The sequence below is a fragment of the Trachurus japonicus genome, chromosome 24, assembly GCF_045865225.1.
Source record: "Trachurus japonicus isolate A0001 chromosome 24, Traja_1.0".
NCBI classification, from domain to species: domain Eukaryota; kingdom Metazoa; phylum Chordata; class Actinopteri; order Carangiformes; family Carangidae; genus Trachurus; species Trachurus japonicus.
This window is the reverse complement of record NC_140930.1, coordinates 13032679-13045102: the sequence shown is the minus strand read 5'-3', so window position 1 is coordinate 13045102 and position 12424 is coordinate 13032679. Positions and strand designations below refer to the sequence as shown.

The following is a 12424-nucleotide window of genomic DNA, read 5'->3' as shown; positions in this document are numbered from 1 at the left end:
ATGGTCTGTAAATTACATTTATTTATGATTTCCATTCAGGAGGAGGAGTTTTAGATGCAGTTAAATAGATTTTTTTGAAAAGCTGTACTCACACTAACCAAACAACAGTCATCATCTTAACTTATATTATCATTCATATCCAGCTCAGACGACAGGGGTCATCAGCTGTTTGGAGTACGAGCTGAACCGACTAACCTGGGTTAAGTAATGGCTGTTGATTCCCGCCGATTTAGTCCCACACTTTGATGGAGTCGGCTTCCTGTGCCGAGCTATATGTGGCCTGCAAGTCGAGCTCATTAATCATAAATAATCTGAATGGTGCCTGACGGATGCAGTCACCAGAGACGAAGATAAGAGCAGCTCTCTGTCAAAGACCGCCGGCTTTGATGAAGCGGGGAGAGTTTGGCAGCGTGCGCTCCACCTCCCGAGCGCTGAAATGCCTCCGACTGATTTCCACCTTCAATGATTTCCCCCAATTTGTCCGACTCCGAGCGCATCATTAAGCGATAGCGAGACCAAGTGTTTTTCCCGGGTAATCAACCGTGACACTTTCCTCCGTTGAAGTTCAATTAAAATATTTAAGTGAGTTTTCATTCTGTTCATTCACTTCCTTTTTTTTTTTTTTAAGGTATTTGTCTCCCACCAGCTTTTTTTTTGTCCATTATATGAAATGAAATGAAATGTGGGATTGAAAAACACTACAATTCCTGCCAGGAACTGAATGTGCTGCCAAGAGAAAACTTAAGAAAGACACTCAATCGAGTTGCACAACAAACAAATCAATTAAAAGTTGGAGGGAGTCATGTGGTGGAAGTTTTGTTTTTTCTGCTTGTTTCTTGTGCTTTGTTACTTTGAAACTCGGCAGAACCTGAACAACGTACGTCAGCTTTCCCATCGTTTATCTCTGTCGCACGTTATTACCTCGTTTTTCTCCTGCGAGATCTCCTCGGCTCTGATGTGACAGCCCATCTGAACGCGTGGGGGTAATGATCGGTATTATACATATTCGCCAGAGACCTGAGTCTTAATGGGTTCACGAGGAGCCGCTGAGTCGCCTGGCTTCACGCTTGCTTGTTTTGTGACACAGCTACTGAAGGCCACGTATAGCTGTAATCTGGAGTAATTACATAACGGATATTGCGGCATGTGAGGCGACTATTTTTCACTTTTATAATACACAGTTTGCTGAGTCACTCTGCAGACATGTGTATGTTTCAGTTGAAGCTGATGGAGATGGACAGAGGACATCTAATGCATTCTCTTTGAAAGCATATATTAAAGATTGAACATTAGTCTTTATACTTTGCATCAGCTCCCTCTGAGGGGAGTTGTCTGTCCGTGTTCGTACGTTTTTGCATCCTCTCCTCTATGCTTATATATTCTTTCATCTAGTTTCTCGTTATTAAAATGGACCCGAGCGTTGCAGCGACGCAGACCTCGGGGACGGCTCTGATTAAGTCGAGAATGAAACAAAGAGTAGGCCGCGCAAAAAAACCAAAACAAATCAAGCTATTCAAGGAAATTGCAAACTCTTGAATGTTTACTCATCCGTGTCGCCATCTCTCTGCGAGAGCGCTGTAATAAAGTGTCTTCGTAGGCTACAACAGCCCGCACAGATTCTAATATTTGATAAAGAAGCAGGTTGAGTGTCCTCGTTGTTTCTCCGGCTGGTGAAAAAAGGTCAGATGTCATGAATTCTCAGTAACTTGTTTGTTTGTTGCTTGTTTTTGTTTTTTTCTTGGCTCCAGTTTCTGCTTCACTGCTCCATATAACGGCTGTATTTTTGTACGCCGGTCTCGTCGTCCTCGTCTTCGGGTAAATTGTAACGTCTGGATGCCGGTTCTGTCTGAGAACGCTCGCCAAAAACTTTCGCCTCTTATCTTTAAAAACACTCGTAGAAACCCAGTGTGTCTGTGTTTGTCTGTGTGTGTTTGTGTTTGTGTTTGTGTGTGTGTCTGTGGCAGCGTTCCTGCACCACAGACTGTTGTTTCTGCTGAGACAACGATGCCTCCTCCAAACATCATTAACGCTGCAGCTGGAGTTATTGTCAGACTTTAAAATGATGTTGTTACACTAATATAACCGGTGGTGGAAGAAGGATTCAGACAGTTATATAAATATAATATACAGAGCAGGTACAGGTACGTAATCTGAACAATACTAATATTTTGTTTAATCAAAGAAAATGCATTATATTTCAGAAGATCAATCATATTTACACACAAAAACCTGTATCTCCAGCTATAAAGTAAACGCATACGTAGAGTGGGAATGCTCCAGTGAAGTACGAGTACCTCAAATTTGTATTTAACTACACTATTTAAGTAAATGTACTTATTTTGTCCGTCCAGTAACTAAATGTCAGCTCTCGTCCAGCTGTGTTGTGACTTATTCCTTAGAAAAAGTGTGAAAAGCGTCGGTACCGAGAGGCGCTCTGACAAGCGAACGTCACATCCCTCCTGTTTGTCAGCGCACAAAAACAACCTGTCAACAACGAGGCCTGTTTTCACACAACACTTTGACGTGTGACAGCAGCAGAAAAGAGAAAAAAAGAAAGGGTCTGGTGTAAATAATAACAACAGTAATGGCGGCTGAATCGCATTTAGCTGCGTCAGCGTCAGGGTCTGACCTTGATATTGTTTACACCTGTACTCTTCCCTCTATGACGAGTCAAACGTGTTTGAAGCCAAAAAAAAAAAAACCTAAAAAACTAGTAAGTACCAGACGATTATGTAGTTTGTTATTTTCAGGGTTTTTTTTGTCGACTTTATCCCAGAATCTGACAGATGTGACACAAAAATCGTAGACAATTTGAATAAACATTGTTGTAGCATTAATTTTATGCAGTTCTGCTTAAAATTGCTCTAAAAAAAAATGTTTCCTGAGAGACGGTAATTATTAAAGTAGAAGAAATAAATCAGTGGGTCTGTGCTTTAATGTGAATCTGCATCTGCAGCGACACAAACACATCAGGAACAATTAGTGTTTGAAGGGACATGAGCCTGTGTGTCAAAACTAATGCACAATAATGAAGTCCCTAATTGCAGAACATGTTGTTTTTTTTTATGTTTCCTGTGCCCTTTTATAGTATTAGAGGAACTATACAAGATTTGCCCCTTAATTAAACATCTAGTAATTGTGATGGTTAAATGACTTGTTACAGGGAGAATGGAGGCTCTCTGCCTTCCACCTGGCGACGCTTGCAGAAAACCAACCTTACAAGGTCTCGCAATTGAAAGTGCTTAACAAGGGATGAATATATCCCCTTCTTTTCTCTGTTTGGATCCCCTGATCATCTGGCACCTGGCCCAAAGCAGGATTGGATGTGCGCACAGCTACTGTTTTCTGTAATCTGCTCATAATGTACAGTATATAACGTCTAGGCCTGTCACGATTATTGCATACAGCACTACGAAAACACGCCTGGTAAACTGTCTTGTTAACATTACCCACCTCGGTAGACATCGCTCCATGGATTGCCTTTCCGCCACTGCATTGAAAACAAATGAACATGGTCAAGGAGGGAGGAGGATTAACTGAGTTACAACAGTGAAAATATGCACTGTGTACCATATTTTCCGGACTAAAACTCACACTTTTTTTATAGTTTGGCTGGTTATGCAACCTATATTTCGAAGCGACTTACGTATATATCAAAATTGGCGGAATTGTTCCAGGCTCATGTGTAGACTAATTGAATAGTCTTTCCAGATTAAGCATTTGTTTTTGGATTCTTATGAAATAAATGTTTCAAAAATAAATGCAACTTACAGACCGATGCGATTTATATATGTATTTTTCCTTTTTGCAACATATTTCTTGACAGATGCAACTAATACTCCGGTGGGACATATAGTCCGAAAAATACGGTATGCGAAAACTGTAGGGGAGAGAAAAAAAGCGACCAAAACAGCAAAAAAGAAACGTCCAGACTTGCATAGTGAAGTGTGTGAAGTGAAGCACGTCAGTAAATATTGTTCGACACTGTCGACATAAAAAGGCTTTTCTCAAAAAGTTACACTTCAGTAGTTTCACTTTGCATTTTGAAAAAGAAAATGAAGAAGTTGACGGACCAGCCGGCTCATTAGTAATCCCTATGATATATTCTAATCTTGTGTATTGGAAGAGAAAAGCCGAGAGACTGAACTATTCTCTGCTGCCTTAGTGCAACACTGGCTGATGAAGAGTTCAACCGACAAAGTCCCCGATAACTGGTGACACATGTGCGCCGCCATAATGAGATAGATTTTGGACGGATTAAAGCACCGAGTGGCGATGGAAAAATGGCAGCCAACACGTCAGCCCTCGGCAGCAGGAAGAGATCCCAGCCTGTACTGTAGCAGCTCGTCCCTCCCGCCTGCGCCGCCCTTTCACGGCTCTGTGGCGGCGAGCGGAGGGGGGGGGCGTGGAGCTTCTGCTTAGAGACTCTGTCATCGCCGCCGCTTTACAATCGTCGTCCGTCCGCTCTTCTTCCCAAATAAATAAATAAACGTGTGATTCACCGTCTTTATCGACATGCAAACACGATCAAAGGAAGTTGGTTTTGGAGACGAATCAAACTGACAAATGACAACGAGTCAACAATGCGAGCGCTGAACCCTCAAGGTCGTCGTATGAAATCCAACGTCCAGATTTTCTCTCGTTGCCGTGTTTTTCTCTCTCTCTCTCTCCCTTTTTGTCTTCCTTTCTCACACACTTTTCTTGCTTCCTGTGTGATTTCCAACCTCCTGCTGTGAGCCCAGATGCCCCACACTCCAGGATCAGACAAGCTCTTATACTTTGTGGTGTTTTTTTTTTTGCAACATGCCAAACACCGACGCTCTCCCTCCCTCTTTCTCTCGCCGCAGCAGCAGCAGCGTTTCCACTCTGACCTTTGCAGCAGGTGACATGGCCACGTCGAGGGTGGCCGGCTTTATCCCACAGAGCCTACACGCTCGTCCCCTTCTGAAAATCACAGACTGGATAATGACTCCCCCTTGTTTGACTCGTTTGAAAGCCCACCATTACCCTATTTCAGCTGCACTTTTCGCTTCCCAGCAGCCCCCTTTGGGTTTGCATTTTCCAAGTCCTGAGAATCCTCTCGGTGAGACACAGTCCCTCGACAAATAAACAACAGATGCTCAAATGTCTTCTTTGACTCATGCTTGATCTTCGGTATCATGTGCCATTTTCATACACTCGAGCTCGGCGCTGCAGCGAGCTCGGTGCATCGAGTTGATTTTGTTTTCAAAGCAGAGCGTGATGTAATAAGTCAGTGATCCCGTGTAGCTCAGTGGGATGAGCAGGAACTTCTGTTGCTCTGCTTTGTTGGAGGCTACATCAAAGAGATGAAGATGCTCGCACTGTGCGAGTGTCTGTCTGTGTTTTTCATCACTTTCAGCCTAAATCCTTAAGCAGCACTGCACCAAAGAAAGAAATACATTTAACTGCTTGAATAACCCATCTTTATTTTAATAGTTGTTTTTTCTTCAACCTTGAAATCTCAGCGTTTCTTCTTCCTCCTCCTTAAAGTCACACTACAGCCACTTCTGGGTGTTGGTGTTCATACATATCCGTGTGATATTGAATCTTCATTTTGATTTCAAAATGTCGTACATAATCATATTAACTCAATATCACCTTACTGGCTTTCACGTAAAAACCCATGGTTTTCCTCTGTGCTCTGAATCTGAGATGTGGTGGAAAGCTCTGAAAAAGCTAATAAGTCAAAATGATTTGTAAATACTCGATACCCCTTTTGTTATAGTGTAGTGCTGAAACATTTGATCAAATAAACTTTCAAATAAACAGAAAGAAGCTCAAGTGGCACAACAGCAGAAATGGAGGTACGACGTTCAAAGATGTGAACTGTACATGACTTATGAACAACTACTACAGACAAAAGAAGCTTAAAACAACAGGTTATAAACAGTTTATACACAAGTATAAGTAGTAAATACGTAATTTACCAACAGAAAATAAAACTTTGATTATAAATCACCTTTTTTTTTAGTATTTGATGCTTCTAGGTTCTCGGATAACGTTTAATATCTTCAATCTGAACATGTTGATGGGACAAATCAATCAAACTATTCTGGTTCCTCAAAGTTTGATTTATTTTGAAAATTCTTGCCTCCATGTGGAGCCTAAAACGTACAAAAATTGTTATTGCTGATTTAAACAGGGATACCAGAGTCACATTTGTCTTTTTGGGGCGAAAATGAAAGACTAACAAATGTATTTGCAGCTGCTGGCAGAACCGATAAAAACCATCACGACGGGATTCACATTTATAGTATTTCGTCCTATTCTTTTTGATTTTGAACATCAGTCACTGTTGCACTATTTCCACTTTTTTCCTAACTTCATTTATTGGATTCTGATGTTTCCTTTCAAGCTGCCTGAAGCTTCATTTTGCCTTTTTATCTGGTACTAAAAGTGTCCATTGGTAAGTCATAAAAGGCACAGTGAAGATAATGATACTATTTGTGGCATTTTTGAAGCTGCAGCTACACATGCCAGCACCGCCACAGTTTTAGCTCCATGATTACCAATAACAGGAACAAAATAATAAACCTCGCAAGAGTTTTTCTTTGACTCCCGTGTTGGAAAAGCACAAAACCCTCTGTGTCCTTCCATCTTTTGTCTGCACAGGCCACGAAGGAGCTGAAACAGTACGACAACAAGATCATCGAGTGCACCTTCGCCAACAACACCTGGGTGTTCATGAGGCAGAGGGTGGACAAGAGCTTCCCCAACTCCTACGAAACGGCCATGGGTGAGACCACCAACATTATTTATTAAAGGGATAGTTCAACATTTTGGCAAATTGGCCCATTGCCATAATGCCTATAGTCATAGCAGTAGGTTTGTTACCTTTAATTGTCGGTGCAAGCTATTTTTAGAACGGCGGAGCAGAGCGGCGAGCTGCTCAGAGCTACGCTACGGAGGCTCATGGGATTTCTTGGTTTCCCTCATCAAACTCATCAAATACACGTTTTGGAGTTGTTGGATTGTGTATTTGATGAGTTTGATGAGGGAAACCAAGAAATCCCATGAGCCTCCGTAGCGTAGCTCTGAGCAGCTCGTGGCTCTGCTCTGCCGTTCTAAAAATAGCTTGCACTGACAATTAAAGGTAACAAACGTACTGCTATGACTATAGGGATTATGGCAATGGGCAATTTGCCAAACTACAGTATCTCTTAAAGATCGCAGCAGCATCTTCTCTAAAAAAAAAAACAACGAAACAATCCCTGCGATTAATGGCTCGTTTTTATCTGTAGCTCCCATCAGCCATTACAGTACATGTGTTATTATATCTTAAAGCTGCACTGTTTATTATTTTCGTATTAAGAATAGATCAATTGATAACACCTATGTGAGAGATAATTATCGTGTCGTTATCACCGTTTCCCCTTCAGCTGCGCCGAGTCTCCCTAGTTTATTGTTCTGACTTTGTGACCTGCAGCTCTAATGGTTTTATTTTTAATGCTGCTCTAATCAGTTCAGCGAGCAGCTGTTTCCAGCAAAGAGCTGCTCTAATAAACCCGCTGCACACAACCTGCCCAGCACCAAACAGCAGACAGACACAAAACAACAGCAAAATAAAAAGAGAAGGAGAGTCCAAATGTGTGAAGATGTTGCTCCATCGCTGCTGAATGCATAAACAAGGAGGAGTTGGCAAACACACACTGGTGATATGTCAGTGTTTTGTTTACACTTGTCCCCAGGGATGCAAAAAGTGTAATTAACACTGCTTTGAATATGAATAATAATAATTATACTGTAAAATAAGTGGGAAAAGGGCAGAGTTGTTGGAACATAATCGGCGTGCTTACTTTGTAGTGCTGTAAAAACTAGTTTAAATTACAGTTAAATATGAATTAGTTGAAGTATTTTTGATTAAATGTTTTGATTTTCCAAAGTTTCTGTAAAAGTTCATAGTGTATTTGCCGAGCTGCTTTTTCATCTTAGAGTAATTTAAGTTCCCTGGTTCAATAAAAGAAAAGAAAAAAGAGTGAGTGATTAACTCTTTTTCAATCCCGAACCCCGGCCTTATGAAAATTGTGCAGCCGTAACGGCTTTCTCGAGATGAATGGAGAAAAACAAAAGTAGATGGAGTAGGAATAATGGCACGAAAAAAATAATAGTTTGCCACAGTAATAAATCCTGTTTGTGCAGCAGTTACCTAAATGCTGACTTTCCAGCGCTGTACAAGGACATAAAAGTACAAATTGAAGCAATAAAAACAAGAAGCGCAAAGCGAGAGAAAACACATTTAAAGAATGAATTGAATTGATAGAAGAAGATAGAGAAGATAGTCCTGAATTATTAAGCTTTGGATCCTGAGGCAGGCTGTTTGCAGCCTCGGAGCCCAGATGGCAAAAACGCCCTTTATATAAAAATCTAGACAGACCGCATTTCTCCCCGAGCTGATAACAACACCCTGCTCCATTTGGAGAGTAATACATAGTCATCGAAATGTTGCTGGTGTCATGGTTCGGTCATGAATGCAGCGATGGAGCCGCTGCAGTGGGAAGAGCCACGTCTGGGCTGCTGCTGCAGAAAGTCCCTCTGATCTTTCATATATATAGAGAGAGAGTTAAATTCTCCCGGATGCATCATCAGTGTACACATCTCATCCGTTTCCAAGGGTACAAGCCTGCGTACATAAAAAAACATGAAGTGATGAGTTAAGTACAACTCCCAGTGAGCATTTCAGCACGAAACGTCCAATTACTGAGTTTAAAATTCTCTTGCATGCTCCGCAAACAGTCGGTGGAGGCTACAGATAATTTGTCGGAGGGGCTGAAGAAGCAGCAGAAGCTCACGTCGCTCTGCTTTCGGATTCTCGCCGACCGTGGCACCGCAGCGACCGCGCATTTTGATTTTGGCCGTTGAGCTCTGATTTGAACTACGACCAGCTTCTCGTCACAGGGCTTTGAAATATTCACCACCACGACAATACTGGCACAAAAAATAAGTGCTTTCTCTCAAAATTTGAACCAGAAGGGCCGAGCGCCAGCGTGACAAGGTCTTCAGCCACTGTCAGTTAATCAATCAATCAATCAATCAATCAATTTATTAGGCTTTCATACGCTTTTCATAAGATAAAGGGATGGATAGATGGATAAAGAGAGGTCTCTGCATAATGACATAACGTATAACGTATAAGCTAATGTGCCGGTGCTAATGGAGATCCAATAAATAAATAACGACTAATAAACTATTTTATATGTGAGGCACAAACAGCAGGTGATCAATTTTAAACGCTTAGTTATCATATGTGAAGTCTGTTGGTTACTAACGTGAACATTAAATATACTTTACACAGAAGATGACTCATCATCACAGACGGCACCAGTGGAATTAAAGTTTTTACACTTCCTGTTCATGTAAAAAAAAATATCAACAATACACAATGCATCACTGATACAGTTTGTTTCTATCCATTTGCTTAAAGCAGATATCAGTGGAATGTTTTTGTTAATATAAGTCCTAAATAGTCCTATTTTCCGTCAGCAATCACTTACATGAAGTATTTCAGCCTAAACACGAGTCTCTCCGTCACTCTGCTCTGCTGTAACCCGAGGAGAAAATTTTCCTTGTGGGATACAAGTGTTATCCAATGAGGGGAGAGAACGGCATGAAGGGCTGTGTGTGCAGCCAAGGGATGCGCGTGAATGTGGTGACGTAGCACGAGGACCAATTGATGCCTGACAAGGGCGGGGGCTGCTAACTCATGGTGCGTTCAAGGAAACTCGTACTTTGTGTTTTTCCTTCCTGTGAAGTCATACCAGTTCGTTCTGGTACGAGTTCACGGGTCGGAAGTTACGAGTGGCCGTTATAGGGAACTTTCACAGACAACAGGACGGTAAAAACACGAGCTACGGGTTACCTGGAACGCTACCAAGTCGTAGTTGTGACTTGAAGCTGTAACTTACGGTTTCAAAAGCCTGCCTTGAACACAGCATTAGCCGAAACGGCCGTGCCGCTGTTATCTGCTTTAATGTCTGATGTCAGGATGTTCGTAGGGTCTGTGAGTGAAAAAAAAAAAGATTTTTATTTCATTGACAACAGGGCGAAAGAATGAGTGATGATCTGTGGCCAAGTTCACGTCTCCCATTGGAGCGAACAGACTCAGACCTGTTGCTGCTGGTCTCTTAAAGGGATAGTTCAACATTTTGGCAAATTGGCCCATTGCCATAATCCCTATAGTTTTAGGAGTAGGTTGTTTGTTTAATTGTCGGTGCAGAGACCGCTTGCCAAAAAACTGCCCCCGACAGGAACGCGCATCAGCGGTTTTGCATGAATTTACCTCTAAAACAACTCTGTCTTGTAACGCTCCGTTATTATCTCATAGCGTGGTGAACGTGCAGGTCACAACTTGTCCACCAGAGCGTTTTGGAGTTGTTGGATTGTGTATTTGATGAGTTTGATGAGGGAAACCAAGAAATCCCATGAGCCTCCGTAGCGTAGCTCTGAGCAGCCCCTTGGCTCTGCTCCACCGTTCTAAAAACAGCTTGCACCGACAATTAAAGGTAACGAACCTACTCCTAAAACTATAGGGATTATGGCAATGGGCCAATTTGTCAAAATGTTGAACTATCCCTTTAAAGTGGCGACACAGATACAGGAAATAACTGGAAGTGAATCGTCTCCTTTCTCAGCCTCTCTGATTAAACTAGTCAGTCAGTCATGCAGATTGCGGACGTCTGAAGAAACTCTTGTAAAGTCAAGTTGTCCTTCTTAACTGAAGTCTCGTCCCTGTTGTGTTAAAAGTTAAAAATGTGGAGAAACGCGTGGTGTCGTTGAAACTGCAGCTGAAAGAGTCTCTCACCATCACGTCCGTATCCGTAGTAACGTCCTTCTTCCTCTGTGTGTGTGTGTGTCTCTTCTCTCCCTCCCCAGCTGTGTGTAAAAGCATCCAGGAGCCCGTCACGAAGGAAATCCTGCTGGAGTACGTGGACCGCTGCGCTCAGGCCGTCCAAGCCCAGAACCGGAAACACCCGCCGGACCCGGACTCTGAGCTAATGCCCCCTCCCCCTCCAAAGAGACCCAACCGGGCCATCCCGTAGCCCCCACCCCTCCCTCCCCAGCCCCTCCCCTCCCCTCCGGACTGCTCCACGGTCACTGTGTACATCCACACTCACCAGCCACATCCGACAACAGAGACATTTCAAGGCTTTTCCTCCCCCCTCAGCACATTTGCTTTACCAGCCTGTACATGTGAGGACTTGAGAGAGATTTCATTGACCACCTCAACATCATTGATTTATCATGTAGACTTCTTTGTAGCTTTAATTGCTGGTGTTCTTATTAAAATGGAAAAACATGACGCTTAGTTTTTTTTTTTTTCCCTCCTATTTATCTTTTATTTATTTATTTGTTTTCTAAACTGAGCTAATTGGTATTTATCAACAGGGACGCTGTTACGGCTACAAATAACACCTGACAAAACCGACCTTGTTTGTGTTTTTGCTGAATACTTCCTTAATTTGTACTGACGGAGTAAACATAATCAAAGCTCGTCCTCCTGTCGTGATGCATTTTAAAACAGGAAACAACACTTCAAACATCAGAGATCTCATCTAGATTAGCACAAAGCTGCATGGGTTTTGTTTTGGTTTTTTTTCGCTTTTGGATCCAGTCAGTTTAGATTTAATATTTCTTCTAAAGCTCAGTCAGAGTGGCGTCCATATGTTTTCATATTCAGGAATCACATTGAACACATCAAGTTTATCCCAGAGGAAGTCCATCTGTGTGGACTGTGTCTTTAAAAGCCACATGGGTGGGTGGGGAGATAAAAACGCCGATGCGATTACACAGTCTCAACAAACAAAGGCATGAAAGCAGTGAAGTTAAACTACAGATGGGTGACGAATTAAAAACAAAACACATTATCGTAAAAATGACTTGATTGATATCGTCTCTGGGAAAGTGTCGACATGTTATTGGTTTGATGATGGTGGTGGTGGAGTGCCATGTCCAACATCATCAAGCAACAACCTTCAAGGCTGAAAGTCAACAATTAAAGAGGAACTGTGCAAGATTTTTACCTTTATTAAGTTTAAATTATTAATTTATTAAACAGTTTAGGAGTATTTGTGATGGTTAAATGACTTGTTACGGGGGAAATGGACCGAATCCAACCTTGCAAGATCCGAGGCTTCGCTTCGGTGTCCCAGCTCTCGTCTCAGCGGCACCACAACACGTAACCCATAATCTCTTGTTTATGACAGATGAGACTACACAAGTCGTAACACGTATCGTATATGTTATATAACGTTATCCACTGCTCCACAGATTGCCTTCTCATCAGGTTCGTTGAAAACAAATGCAAATCGTCAGGGTGTAGGAAGGAGGCGCACATGTTAAAATGATAAACTTAACAGAAATAAACTGGTTTCTACTTTCCGCCTTCATGTAAACTGTGCAAGTGAGA

At 42.1% G+C, this 12424-nt stretch overlaps 1 protein-coding gene across 1 annotated transcript in view; it reads left to right on the top strand.

Annotated features, from left to right (window-relative positions):
- rngtt (RNA guanylyltransferase and 5'-phosphatase) overlaps positions 1-11323 on the top strand; it is a 111531-nt gene extending 100208 nt beyond the window's left edge. The window contains exons 15-16 of the mRNA XM_085770375.1: positions 6634-6757; positions 10891-11323. Coding sequence (XP_085626501.1) covers positions 6634-6757; positions 10891-11057 — 291 coding nt within the window. The 3' untranslated portion in view covers positions 11058-11323. The remainder of the gene's footprint in view (positions 1-6633; positions 6758-10890) is intronic.
- The last annotated feature ends 1101 nt before the right edge of the window (positions 11324-12424 follow it).